The sequence below is a fragment of the Rhipicephalus microplus genome, chromosome X, assembly GCF_043290135.1.
Source record: "Rhipicephalus microplus isolate Deutch F79 chromosome X, USDA_Rmic, whole genome shotgun sequence".
Lineage (NCBI taxonomy): Eukaryota > Metazoa > Arthropoda > Arachnida > Ixodida > Ixodidae > Rhipicephalus > Rhipicephalus microplus.
Genome location: NC_134710.1, coordinates 435,061,010 through 435,075,117, shown reverse-complemented (window position 1 = coordinate 435,075,117; position 14,108 = coordinate 435,061,010). Strand labels below are relative to the sequence as shown.

Genomic DNA, 14,108 nt, shown 5'->3' with positions numbered 1-14,108 from the left:
TTCAGAAAAGAACATCGCTTCGAGATAAGTAATAGTAAACTTGAAGTTGTAAAAGACTATGCCTATTTAAGACAGGTAATAACGGCGGAGCCGAAGCACGAGATTTAAGTAACTAAACGAATAAGAATAGGTTAAAGCACATTTGGCAAGCACAGTCGAACTATGACTGGTAGATTGCCACCATCCCTCAAGAGAACGTTACATACCAGATGCATCTTGCCGTTTCTTATCTAAGAAGCAGAAACCTGTAGAATTACAAAAAGGGTCAAGTGTAAATTGAGGATGTGCAGCGAGCGATAGAAAGGAACTTGATGGTTGTAACCTTCAGAGACAAGAAGACAGCAGAGTGGATCAGAGAACAAACAGGGGTTAATAATTAAAATCACGAATAAATGAAAATGGGCTGGGCATACAGTGCGTAGGCAAGATAACCGCTGGTCATCAAGGGCAATTGACTGGATTCCCAGAGTAGGCAAGCGGATTAGGGGGAGACGAAAGTCAGGTGGGCAGTTGAAATTAAGAAGTTTGTGGGTATGAAGTGGCAGCAGCAAGCACAGGACCGAGTTGACTGGTGGAACATGGGAGAGGCCTTCCTCCTGCAGTCGACGTACTCAGGCTGATGATGATGATGATGAAAGTGTTGGCTGTGGTTAGTCTCTTTATTGAATATTGTGACTGCAGGCAATGTCTAGAAGTCTTCTATACAGGATTCAGTTAGTCCTATGACCAATATATCTCACATCATAAAGTCTCAGGCACAGTTAGTTCTGTTAGAGCATATTTGGAAAAAAAAAATTACGAAAGGCATTCTACACAGTGCTAGGTTCCTATCCTATGACCAATATATGTTGTACCTTTAAGAGCAAGGTGTGATTTTTCGCATAAGAGAATATTTCTACCGCAGACGTCATCCGAGGGCCTTCTACACAGGTTTCATTTGTAGTCTTATGACCTAAATCTTTCACATTATGAAATTTCTGGCGTGAATATTTAGTCAACGAGTGCTGTAAAATAATAAGTCTAAGCGTACTAATTGTACCAACATACTCGGTACATTATTAATTAGTTTTGAAGTGTAGGTTTTGGAACCTGGTGATTTATCAACCCTATTAAGGGGTGGCCGCCCCTTTAGTCACTCATGAGGGGGGGGGTGCATTGTTAACTTCAGAGATTTGCATATTAGAATGGGGGCTAAGGCACCCCCTGCAATGACATAAAAGGGAGGGGAGCACTATGAAGAACTTTGCGCACGCCTATGATATACTTAATCCTAAACGCGACTTTTCGTTTGCGGGAGTGGCACATGCACCGATGTTGATTTCTAGTGCATACCACTGTAGTTACTTTGACCACTGCGATGTCAATTACTTCTAAAATAATAAAAACTGTGGTGGGTGAAACACAATATTTTAACGTGCTCTCATATCTTCAAAAATGTACGAACCCGCTCCAGTTGAAAATGAGCCGTTTTGTACTAGAACAGCTTCAAGCCAACAAATCAAGCACACTGTGCATCCGCATTGGACGCATGAGCATCGACGCATGCCAGTGGTTGTGTACCGTTTTCCTGAACTGGCGCGACTAGATGCTTTTGAAGTGTAGGTGTGCACATACGCGTGCCAGTGGTGTGCACTTAAGTGTGCCGACCACGGGATCGTGTGGCCGAAGGCATTGACGCGCTATCTAGCGACGAGACGTGTGCTGCGGTATACATGCGCGTCCTATCGTATCCCACAGCCTCTCACGTCGCTCTCTTCGACGCACTTCTTGCAAAAATATCCCGTGAGTGTCGCTGTCCTTGCTCCATGAAATGTGTGCAATTTTTCGCGTAGCGGCTGCGACGATGCCGGACTCGCGTTGTTGTTTACGCTGGTTCATTATCACAACTAAGCGTAGCTAGCCTCGCGAAACCTGATGAAGCCAAGCACATAAAACTAAGTTTTCTCAGCTCAACTTGCCTTTGTTTCGTATGGCCAAGCTGAACTTGAATGAGTCTAGTTAGGTGAATGTAAGTCTATCCCAATCTAATCTAGCCTAGTTAAGCGTGGTATCACCTAACGTATTGAGGCGTAAGAAACCTTAATTTATCCCAGTCCAACTCGCTGTTTTATGTTAGGCTCATCTATTATAAAGGTATAGCGCGCCACGACAACACGACAAGGACACAAAAAGAGAGAAGCGCACACTCACAGCGCTAACTTGCAACTAATGTTTTATTAGAGATCACACATGCTTTTTATACAGTAACACTAGGCCGGTAAAACCTGGAACATATCATGTTAGGATAAGCACACCTCATGCATGCGTCATCATCAATTGCGATAATCTGCACTCGCCAACGTCAAGGTGAAGATTTTAGATACTTCTTTTGTTTAGGTGATAAAGCTATCGAAGCCACACTCATACATTTCTGTTTCATTTTGTCAATTTTGAAGGCCTCGATGATTTCAAGCGTAGTTGTGTCACGGGTCCTAAAAATAATACGGGTGTTTTGAAACACACGGACACAACCACAACTTTGACAGTAAAGGTCCAAATGACCAGATATAGCTTTTTCTACGTTTTAATGGTGTTTCCTAAGTCTTTTTTTCACACGCCTTTCAGATTGCCTAATGTACACTCAATAACAAGTCAAAGGAGCGCCATAGAACAACACCACGACAACAACTGACAAATTTTTCCTAGTGCTTGATCTTACACTCAACTTTCCTGCTGCTGTCTGCATTAACCTTTTTGCACATTGCTAAGGAATTACTACATCCGCACCAGCCTTTCTTGCTATCCTTCGCAAGTTATGCGAAATTGCATGCATGTTGGGCACTACAGCAACCTTGGCGGCCATAGTGGCGGCTGCCTGGTCTCTGACGTTAGCCCTTTCTTTCCTGCTTATAATTTTGGCGACGGCACTTAACAAGCGCATTGGATAACCAGAATCAAAAAAAAAGTTTAGCTTAATCTCACAAGCTGACATCAAGCTTGTGGTGGCACGACTTGATAAGTGAATTTTAGAAACAGTAATGTATCAGCGCACGTTTCACCAATTTCGAGTGAGTGGACCTGAATGGAAGAACCGGGGTATTTCCTCGCGTCTCATAGCTCCAGCATATTCCTGCTAGCGAAAATGCAGCTCGAAGTCGGCGAATCTTATAAAATTGTCATTTGGTACTCCATGAGTCAGCATCAGGAGAAATACCACTCTCAAGAACACGGTTAGTGTTCCTGTCACAACGCCGTCAAAACTGTTATGATCATTATCGGCAACGATCAGAAAGTCGTCTACAAATTTAAAAACACCAATCACGTTAGTGTGCTTCACACACTCATCAAGGACTTTATTACGTTTTGTTAAAAACAGGTTGCTCAAGTACAGGGTTATGCAGGAGCCTATAGATATCCTGTTCTTTTGTTTCACAGTGTTCCTATTTTACGTTGTATAGGTTGAGTTAAGATAACAGTAATAAAAGAACTCTGAAAACTGTTCACTCGACACACCGGCAGTATTTTGGAATTGAACCGCGCCTACTCTATCGATACCTTCCCACACACACATCGACTCGGCCTGAGGGAGGGTGTAATAAAGATTTTTAACATCGATTGAAAATGCTAAAAGATTTATGTTTTCTTTGCCTGCGAAAAAATCTCGCACTTGTTCCGCCTTTTTCACCAAAAACAGGTTGCCAAGAGAAATCAACTTAAAACTTATTTGTAGGAAGACCCAATGCACTTTCGCCAGGATTCATTTTCCTAGATGATCACTCTGAAAGGGCCATCAACTTTATGCGTTTTTGCCGTTATAAATATAGTGATCCACTTTTCTTGTCTTCTCGACCGACTTACCAGGCCTTCAAGATTAAAGCTATTGCATAGCTTTTTTGCGGCAGGTCGAACTTTTTCTAACGATATGTTTTATGAGTATCAAATACAAAATCAATGGCCTCTGACGCCTTCGCCAGATACAACAATTTACGCATAACCGCAAAACCACTGTGTTTATCGTTCGGTAGCAGCGCGAGTAACTTTGCCTTGAAGTTCCTAATGGTTCTCTGAATGACAAATCTGCCACCTAGAGGGCAGACAAGCATAGATACGTCGACACCTTTAGATAGACACCTGTCAACGTCAACTTCAGGTACTTGTTTGGAGACATTCCGAACCATTCCTTGAAGTTCCGGGCAGGATTTGCACGGCTTGATGGCGAACTTTGGTCCACACTTGAGTACCGGTTGCACGTTTTCGGGCAAGTTCACGTCACCAATGACCTAAAGAAAACTCGATAGTGCGGAGGGCTTCTTCTGTACTTGCGTCCTCAGCCCCGGCAGCATTTGCCGCCACAGGAATCCAGTTGTCTGGTAAGCTAGTAGCGAGTATTCGCGCCAGTCATTGAAACTTGAGCGTGGTCCCGGATTGAGCCTGAGATGATCTCTCTACATGCGAGTGTGCCTCTGCCACTTGCGCGAAAACTCGCAACCAGCTGACCGGACAACCGAATTCGTCTGGCGGCAAGTTCTGGCCGGGCTGAAAATGCAGGTACAAAAAAAGCCCTCCACACCATCTAATCCTGTTCACGTTATCGGTGACGTGAACCTGCCCGACAAAGTGCAACAAGTGCTCAAGTGTGGACCAATGTTCACCGTCGAGCAGTGCGAATTCAGCCCGGGACTGCTAGGGATGGTTCGGAATGTCTCCAAACAATTACCTGAAGGTGACATTCACAGGTGTGTATCTGAAGGTCTCGACGTACCCGTGTGTGTCCGTGCTCCGGGTGGCAGATTTGCCATTCAGGGGACCATTAGACACTTCTAGAAAAACTTACTCGGGCCACTACCGGCAGATAAGGACACTGGTTTTGAGGTTATGCGTAAATCATTGTTTCGGGCGAAGGCGTTAGAGGCCATTGATTCTGCATTGGATACTCAAAGTACCATATCGTTAGAAAAAGTCAAAACTGCCACGAATAAGCTATGCAAAAAGTTTAACTTGAAGGCCTGGTTAAATCGATCGAAAAGACAAGAAAAGTAGATTTTGATATACGTTTCATCGCGAAAACGCATAAAATTGACTATCCTTTCAGAATAGTCATCTTGGAGAATTAATCCTGACAAAAATGCATTGCGGTCTTTCTACAAACAAAGTTGATATCTCTTGATGAACAATTTTTGATGAAAAAGTCGGAACAGGTGCTAGATTTTTTCGCAAAGAAAACACGAATCTTTTAGCATTTTCAATCGATGTTAAAGATATTTATTACACCCTCCCTCAGGCTGAGTTGAAGATGTGTCTGTGGGAAGGTATCTACAGAATAGGAGCGGTTCAATTCCAAAATACTACCGGTGTGTCGAGTGAACAGTTTTTCGAGTTCCTTTACTTTTACCCAAACTCAACCTATGCGATGTAAAATGCGAACACTGTGAAACGAAAGAACGGGATATGTATAGGTTCCTGCAATGCACCGTACTTGAGCAACCTGTTTTTAGCAAAACGTAATAAGGTCTTCAACAAGCGTGTGAAGCACACTGATGTGTTTGCTGTTTCTAGATTTGTAGACGACTATGTGATCATTGACGATATTGATCATAACAATTTTGAAGGAGTTGTGACGGAAGCTGTAACCATGTTTTTTAGAGTGTTACCTCCCCTGGTTCTGACGCATGGAGTACCAAATGACAATTTCATAAAATTCCTTGACCTCTGGCTGTATTTTTCGTCATCAGGAGGATGCTGGAGCTGTGAACTGCGAGAAAATAAACCGGTTCTTCCATTCACGTCCACTCACTCAAAATTGGTAAAGCGTGCGGTGTAAATTCCTGTTTTCAAAATTTACTGGGGAAGTCGTGCCTCAAGCTTAACGTTTATTAGATTCTGGTAATCACATGCATATGTTAACCGCCGTCGCCAAAATTATAAACATTAAAGGAAGGGCAAAAGTCAGAGCCTGGACAGCCGCCACGAAGGCAGCCAAGGTTGCTGTAGTGCCCTACATGCTTGCCATTTTTCATAACTTGCGAAGTATGGCGAGAAAGGCTGGTGCTGATGTAGTGTTTTCTACTCCCGAACAGTTGCAAGGAATGTGCAAAAAGGTTAATGCAGACAGCTGTTCGAAACGGGAGTGTAAGATGAAGCACCGGGAAAAATTGTGAATTGTTGTCGTGGTGTTGCCTATGGCCTTCCTTTGACTTGTGACTGCGTGTACATTAGCCAATCTGTAAAGCATGTGAACAAAAAATTTAGGGAACACAAGTACTACGTAGAAAAGCTATTTCTGGTCATTTGGCCCTTCACTGTCAGAGCTGTAGTTGTTTACCTGCGTTTCAAAACACCTGTATTCTCTTTAGGGCCCGGGACAGAGCTACGCCGGAAATCATTGAAGCCTTTGAAATTGACAAATTTAAAAATAAACGTGTGTGTGTGTGGCTTCGATAGCTTAATCAGCTAAAGAAAACAAGTATTCTGAGCATATAAAGCACGCTTCTTCATCACCTGTACAAAACCATCATCACCTAGTGTTCTTCCTCTTCATCGTTGGTGGATGAGGCTCTTGAGTCAATTCTGTGTCTCTGAGGTGACTGTTTTTGGCCACGTCTTCCAAGCCTAATAAAGGCATGTAAAAGACTTTGTCGCAGGTGGTGGAGGTGCTGGGTACTATGGAAGCCAGGTGTTCTGGTGCCGGTCGTGCATAGTAAGGCTTTTTTTGCGTGCTGGGCGCCAGGGACGCCAGATGGGCTGTCGTCGTCGTCGGCGGTATCAGTGGGACGAAGGCTTGAGTAACTGCGGCGACTTGCGCGTAAGTCAGTGGAGCTTTAGACACGTGACGGTTTGTGTACGCATTACAAGTCATAGCCGCCAACTCCTCCTTGACGACGTCCAGTAAGTTTGTACTGGGGGTGTCAGAAGGAAACTGGTGCGCTGGAAAACCGAGCGCCGGCAGTTCCTCTCGTATCATGGCGCGGATCATGAATCGTAACGAGGAGTTGGCAGTAGAGTTGTCAGGGATGGCTGCAAGAGCTGCAGTCGTGCGGATTCAAGCTTGTTCAGGCCCTGGCACATAGCTACAATGTGAGCAATAGTACTTGGGTCCTTTACAACCAAAGCATTGAAGGCAACGGGCCTTATGCCTTTGAGTAGATGGCGCACTTTGTCTGTCTCGATCAAAAAGGCGGCGACGCATCTACAGAGAGAGAGAACATCCTCAGTATACGAGGTATAAGACTCGCCTAGTTGTTCCCGACCATCAAGTGTTCTCTTCGCCAGACTGGCTCGAACTGCAGGAGCAGCAAAGTCTTGGCGCAGATGTTCTTTGAAGATCTTCCAGTTAAGAAAGGCGATCTGGTGGTTAAAAAACCAAGTCTTCGCCAGTCTAGTAAGATAGAAGCAGACGTGGTGGAGCTTGTGAGGATTGTCCCAGTGGTTCACTGCAGTCACTATGTCATGTTGGTGTAGCCAAGCGTCCACGTTTTCACTTAGTAGTCCAGCAAATAAAGTGGGCTCATGAGGGGGTCCACTGACGATTCAAGAGTGAGAGGTTGCGGCAGTCTTCAACGCAGGGGTAAAGGTAGAAGCGCCTGAGGGTTCGTCCTGTGGCATGCTGGTTGACACGTAGCCCGAACGGGGACCTTAGCGGAGCTCAAGGAGGTAAAGCGGGCTAGCAGGAACGGGGAATCGAGAAGCAACCTCCACTCCTTGCGACGAAGTCCTTTCCTTTCGCAAGCTTCCTTGCGAAGCTTTCCTTTCGAAAATTGTGAAAGAATTGCTAAAAGCCTCCAGCACCAGCCACAAGACAACCTCCAGCTATCAACCCCACACCAACGCGCTCACTGAGCGCTTTGGTCACACACTGTTCGACATAAAGCCATGTACATTGAGCCATACCAAACCAATTGGCGTACGATTTTGCCGTTCGTATCGTTCGCTTATAATACCGCGTACAACGCACAATTGGCTACTTGCCATTATACCTTGTCTATGGCCGACTGCCATCTTCCTTTCTAGACATCTCGTTCTTGACAGCCCCGGTTACACCATCTGCATCTTCCTATGAAGAATAAGTGTAACGCCTTCATCACTGTCACCAGCTCACCAGACTCAACACTGAGGAGAGACAACAAGCCCGTAAAAATCGCACGACGCATCTCACGCCACTGTGACCTTCCACCCCAGCGACAAGGATCTACTCCGGACAACAGTTCGCACTTCTGGTTTGTGCGGCAAATTGCAGTTTCGGTTCCGCGGCTCATACACAGTCTTAGAGGAGGCCTCACCCGTTAAATATCGCGTTGAACCTGTGATTGCTCCTAGTGACTGGTGCTGTCGTGGTACCGAGATAGTGCATGTCTCGCGTACGAAGCCTTTCGCAAAGCATTCTCTGAATTTTTAAGTTGCGGCTAGGATGGCCGTTCTTATGTGTGGGGAATTAGTGCGGGCATTTAAAGCGCGCTTCTTCTTCACCTGTACAAAACCATCACCTAGTATTCTTCATCTTTATCGTTAGTGGATAAGGTTCTTGAGTCGGTTCTGTGCCTCGGAGGTGACTGTTTTTAGCCACGTCTTCTAGGCCGAATAAAGGCGTGTAAAGGACTTCACCGCAATATCTATAATCTTCACTTTGACGTTGGTGAGTGCAGATTATCGCAATCGATGATGATGCGTGCATGAGGGGTGTTGTATTTTAACATATGTTGAAGGTTCGAACGGTAAATGGTTACTGTATAAATAGCATATGTGATCGCAAATAAAACATTAGTTGCAAGTTAGCACTGTGTGTGTATGCATCTCTCTTTTTGTGTCCTTGTCGTGGTGCGCTATCCCGTTATAAATGAGGAAACCCAACTAACAAGCCCGGCAAGGTGTCTTATCTTAGGCGTAGAAAAGCTTCAATGCACCCAGATGACTAGAGAATAGTCCAAGTACAGTCCGATTTCATTCAGCATAATCGATTATGCTATAATTTATTTCTGCTGAACAAAATTAGCCCAAATTAGGCAAAGCTTATCGCAGCCAAATAATTCAAGTCAACTTGACCAAGATCCTTGAGGCGCCAAACCCTGAAAGGTACTAATAACCCCTGACTGACACAGGGGTAATTAGTGTTAGGATGCATACTAGTTGTGGCTGATAAATGTGTTTGATATTCGCTCAACTACAAAAATATGGGAGTTTAAAGTGACATAAGTGTAATAGTTATGCATAACTGAGATACTCAAGGAGCAACAAAGTAAGTATAGAAAAATCTCATTAAGCATGGTTGATCTTGGCATCATTAAACTAGTCTCAATATAATTAGGTTAGTTAATCCATTTCTTGTAGAACACAATCAAAGCAATCGAACTTGAATATGTATGAGCTTAGATAATCCAAGCAAAGGCAGGAACAAAAAAACTAATGAGAGAGTCTCGTCTCATTAGGCAAAGGATAACCTGATTACCTTGTAATGAATTTATTTTGTCTTCATACTTATTGGCGCTGTTTTCATCATAACTAGGCTTATTTAGGTTCAAGTTTGCCAAACGCAACAAAGGCAAGCTGAGCTGAGAAAACCTAATTTCTGTCTTTGGCTTTATTAGGTTTTCTGGATGGCTACGCTTATATGCAAATTAACTGACATAGATAATGACGAGAGTCCGGCAGTGGAACCGGCGCCATCGAAGCCGCTACGAAAGAAAAAAAAACGGCACAGACTTGATGGAGCAAAGACTACGCCTCCCAGTTGTCATTTTGGATACGAGCACGTCGGAGAGAGTGACATGAAAACCAACTGATACGACGAGACGCTCATGCGCATTGCAGCAGGCGTCTTATCGCTAGACAGCACGTCGATGCCTTGGGTCACGCGTTCCCGTGGCCTCCACACTTATGCTCTCGCCTGTACGTGTGGTTCGGCCTTAACAAAATATGTGGCATTTAACGTCCCAGAAACACATCATTGTTATAAGACGTGCTAAATCTGAGCACACGGGCCTACAGCATTTTTGCTTCCATCGAAAACGCAGCCGCTACAGCCTGGATTCCATTCCGCGACTTGCGGGTCAGCAGCCAGGAACCTCAACCACTGGACTACCGCGGCGGGGTGACATTAACAAGAGGGTCGAACGTTAGGCTTAAATTAGTCATGCATTGGCGCCGACCGGCACGAAATCGGAGGCTCGAGCGCCAGACATGCAGCAAAATTTGTCTAGTCGGCGCCAACTACCCAGTACGTAATGCGCAGAATGTGTGAGCTTAGATATGCAGGTGAAAGTAGCGAATTCAGAAAAACAGCAAAAATGGCTACTCACAACCAGGGAGTACACAAGTCAGCACTGGCTACCTTGCTTGCTTGATCCACTTCGTGGCTCTTACCCACTAAGGGGGATTGGCCAAGAAGCCGGTGGGTAACAAAAATCAATACCTTAAAATTATCTAGCCTAGGGAAATTAGATTATTTTGTTTTGACTTGGTGGGAATAATTAGTCACAATGTGAGAAATGAGAAAGAAAAGAAATATTAGAATTTGTAGAAAAACTGACGTGTAATCGTTATTCATTTATTCAATACAGCGGACTCGAGGTCCAAGCAGGGTGGTAATACACATACAAATAAAATAATTGTGAAACTAAACAATAAAGGGTGAAGAAGCTTGTTTGGTAGGTTAGTTCATTCATCACATGTATTAGTAAGACAGTTCCATTCACATATGGTTCTTGGAAAGTACGAATACTTCAGTAGGTCTGTGCGAGCAAAATATGGGATCAAGGCCTTTGGGTGGTGGTGTCGGGTGGACCGGCTACTAAGGGGTGTCTAATACAGGGATGGGTCTAGAGCTATTTTTTGTTCAAAAGTTGATCAAGGAATTCTAATCTAGCTTTTTGTGTTCGCATCTGCAGTAAGGGAATGTTGTTGGCTAGCATTAAATCTGAGGGTGAATCTAACTTGGAGTACTTGTTGAATATAAATCTAACAGCTTTTCTTTGAATACGCTCAACCGCGTGTATATTACGTTTTGTATAAGGATCCCATACTATGCTCGCGTACTCTAGTTTTGGCCGCACAAGGGCTGTGTAACAAAGTAGTTTAACATTCGTGGGAGCACTTTGAAGTTTATGTTTAAGAAGACATAGTTTATGAAAGGCAGATGAACAAACATTATCAATATGGAGATTCCAAGATAAGTTGGGAGTGAGTGTCACACCAAGGTATTTGTAGGAGTTTACTTGTTGCAGTGGTGAAGACCCTAATATGTATGTATACGATTGTGGATTCTTTTGGCGAGTCACTGGAAGGCACATACATTTGTTCGCGTTGAGACACATTCCCCATTTGTTGTACCATTCATATATATTGCAAAGACTAGTGCTCAGATCGTTGAAATTGTTAGTGGAACGTATTTCTTTGAACAAAACACAATCGGCTGCAAACAATCTCATTTCTACACTAGGGTGAATAACTTCAACAATATCATTGACATACAATAGCAAAAGCAAAGGGCCTAACACACTGCCCTGTGGTACACCCGATGTGACTGGAAGACAATCCGAATATTGGCCCCTTACATCAACGTACTGTTCGCGATTATTTAAATACGCAGAAATTAAACAAACGAATATTTCGGGTATACTTATTGTTCTAAGTTTGGAAATGAGTTTACTATGGGGAACTTTATCGAAGGCTTTGCAGAAATCTAAGAAGAGCCTATGTGTCCTACCGTGTCTATCGATGTTTAATGCAAGAGCTTGAAACAGGGTGACCAGTTGAGTTAAGGCGGAAAATTATTTCCGAAATCCATGTTGATAAATGGTTGACAAATCCTGCATACGGGATGTTGCAGGACGTTTTGAAGTTGGGGAAAGCACCCACCAAAGGATGATGTATCGAGTCATGAATTTCCTTCTCGACATTGCCCCCCGCATCGTGACCTTCCCAGATGACATGAAGAAACTTTCTAACGACTTTAAGCAGGTAAGAAAAACCCCCTTTCAATTTCAACTGCAAAAATGTTTTTGATTTAATCAAAGCAGCATGTCAGTCGCTTCCATCGGAATGATTCTTCAAAGCGTTGTTTTTATTCATAAAGGCGATGTAAGTTCTGGTAAACATAATATATACAGGACACCCTTGAATTCGGTGTATAACAGTACGGTTGGAACAAGCAGTGAGTTATCATTTATGCTGTAAGCTGCATGGGGATGTTGAAGAGCTCGCAAAGCCATTGTTTTCAGTTACATTGCAAGTTCTTCACACCTGCACGTAGTAGAGTTTGCGAAAACAAGTCAAGCTCAAGCTCTCGGCCACTGTGCGTAATGACGCTTTGCTAAAACTGTCAATGCATTTCACGCTTTATTGCGCACGTAACCATGCCAATGAATTTACGTTAGTACTGCACAAAACGAACAGATACAAGTACAAAACCAACATCCAAGGAAATCATGTGAAAATGAGATGTGCTTGAAGCTTGAATTAGTGCACGACTTCACTTGCTACTTTGTTAGCTCCTTTTGCTCTTTCTGTGAAACGTTCTAACATTTTTTTCAAACTTTTAGGTTTCAGGGTTTCCGAACACTATTGGCTGCATTGACGGAAGCTATATTCCGGTCAGGTGCCCTGCTGGTAAAGTGCGGTCAGTGCATGTGAATCGGCACCACTACCCATCCTTGACGCTGCACGGAATATGCGACAACCGGAAGAGGTTCCTAGATGTCAGCACAGGTGCACCCAGCAAAATTCACGACGCCAGGATCTTCCGGCTTTCAACCGTTTCGAAGAAACTGCCTCAACACTGCGCTGGGAAATACCACATTCTTGGGGACGCAGCGTACCCATCTCGCGAGTACCTAATGACTCCCATTCGCGACTACGGAAGCCTCGATGCCTCTGACAAGGCATTTAGTGCCAAACTTTCATCTACCCGAGTGCTAATTGAAAATGCGTTTGGGGAGTTAAAGGGTAGGTTTCGGCAGCTGCAGCGTGTGGACCTCACGACAGTAGACAACATGACAAAATTTATCCTCGCATGTAGTGTCCTCCACAACATCTGCATTGACAACGGTGACTCGCCTGATGGTCTAGTTCCAGGCATGCATCTGAACTCTCAGGGTGCTAGTGATCCGAACCCTAGTGGAGCCAGAGTTCACAGCGGAACATCCAGAGAAGAGAGCCTCTTACGGGCGCTTGCAGAGGTTAAGCGAGAAAGACTGAAATCTAAGATGGGGCTAAAGAGGAGGCAGCCACAAAATCTGTCTTAATGGAAGCATATCGTGCTCAAACATTAAATGCAACGCTTAAGCAGCATCTCATTTTGCGAATGTTCAGGGACATTATGGTTGAGTATGAAATAAACAGTCATGAAAACATGTTTTTCCAAAGTGCACCTCTTTATTGCTTGAACCCCAGGGCCTCGCGGATGAGCTGAAGTTTGTCTTCGTGCATCTTGCGGCGCTCCTGGCGTTCTTGAATGCGCTCAGCTCGCCGCTCGGCGCGCCTCATCTCCTTTTCTTTTTCTAGCTCTTCCCTGCGAGCCGCTTGCTCTGCACAAATAGCTCGCATTTGGTCAAAAAAATATTGCATCTGCTGCATACGATTGGTACTAGCGCGAAGTTCCCTTTTCTTGGTATCTGCTGGCCCTTTTGTGCTTTGCCCACTGTCTGAACCACTCGCCGGAGTACTGGAGATTTCAGGTGAAGTTGAGGGTACATCAGCTGAGCAGTCGGAACTTGATGAAGTTGCCTTGTACGTCGCTCCATAAGAGTCCCTTTGGACTTCGGGCTCGAGGCTGTCGTCAATGCTTTCAATTTTTCGCATTTCATCGTCGAATGGGAAGGGGAAAGGTTGAGCACCGGACTTGTTGTTATTGTGGCACGCTTTTCTCTTTTGCCTCCTTACCGTTTTTACGCGGTTTTCACATTGCTGTGGCGTTTTGCTGCATCCAAGCACATCAGCCAGATCCTGGGAAACCTGTTTAAAAAGCATCTTCTTGTTCTTAAACTGTTTGAAAGGGCCAACTTGAGGGAAGTATTTATAGTAATAGTCTAATAGAAGTTTAGTTCCCATGGTGTCCACTCAGGAGCTGAAATAGAAATAAGGCAAGCTTGCTTAAAGCACATGTGTGGGGCACTGCAGCAGTAGAAGCTCACCTCCGCCAC

The 14,108-nt window shown here is 44.3% G+C and overlaps 1 protein-coding gene and 1 pseudogene across 1 annotated transcript; one reads left to right on the top strand and one right to left on the bottom strand.

The window, feature by feature from the left end:
- The window catches only part of LOC142776585 (ELAV-like protein 1-B pseudogene), a 70,583-nt pseudogene extending 60,255 nt beyond the window's left edge, over positions 1-10,328 (bottom strand).
- A 1,519-nt stretch (positions 10,329-11,847) lies between these two features.
- LOC119185364 (putative nuclease HARBI1) lies at positions 11,848-13,211 on the top strand. Its single transcript, XM_037434410.2, has 2 exons — positions 11,848-11,928; positions 12,510-13,211. Exons 1-2 carry the CDS (start codon positions 11,848-11,850, stop codon positions 13,209-13,211), a joined length of 783 nt encoding a protein of 260 aa, XP_037290307.2.
- The last annotated feature ends 897 nt before the right edge of the window (positions 13,212-14,108 follow it).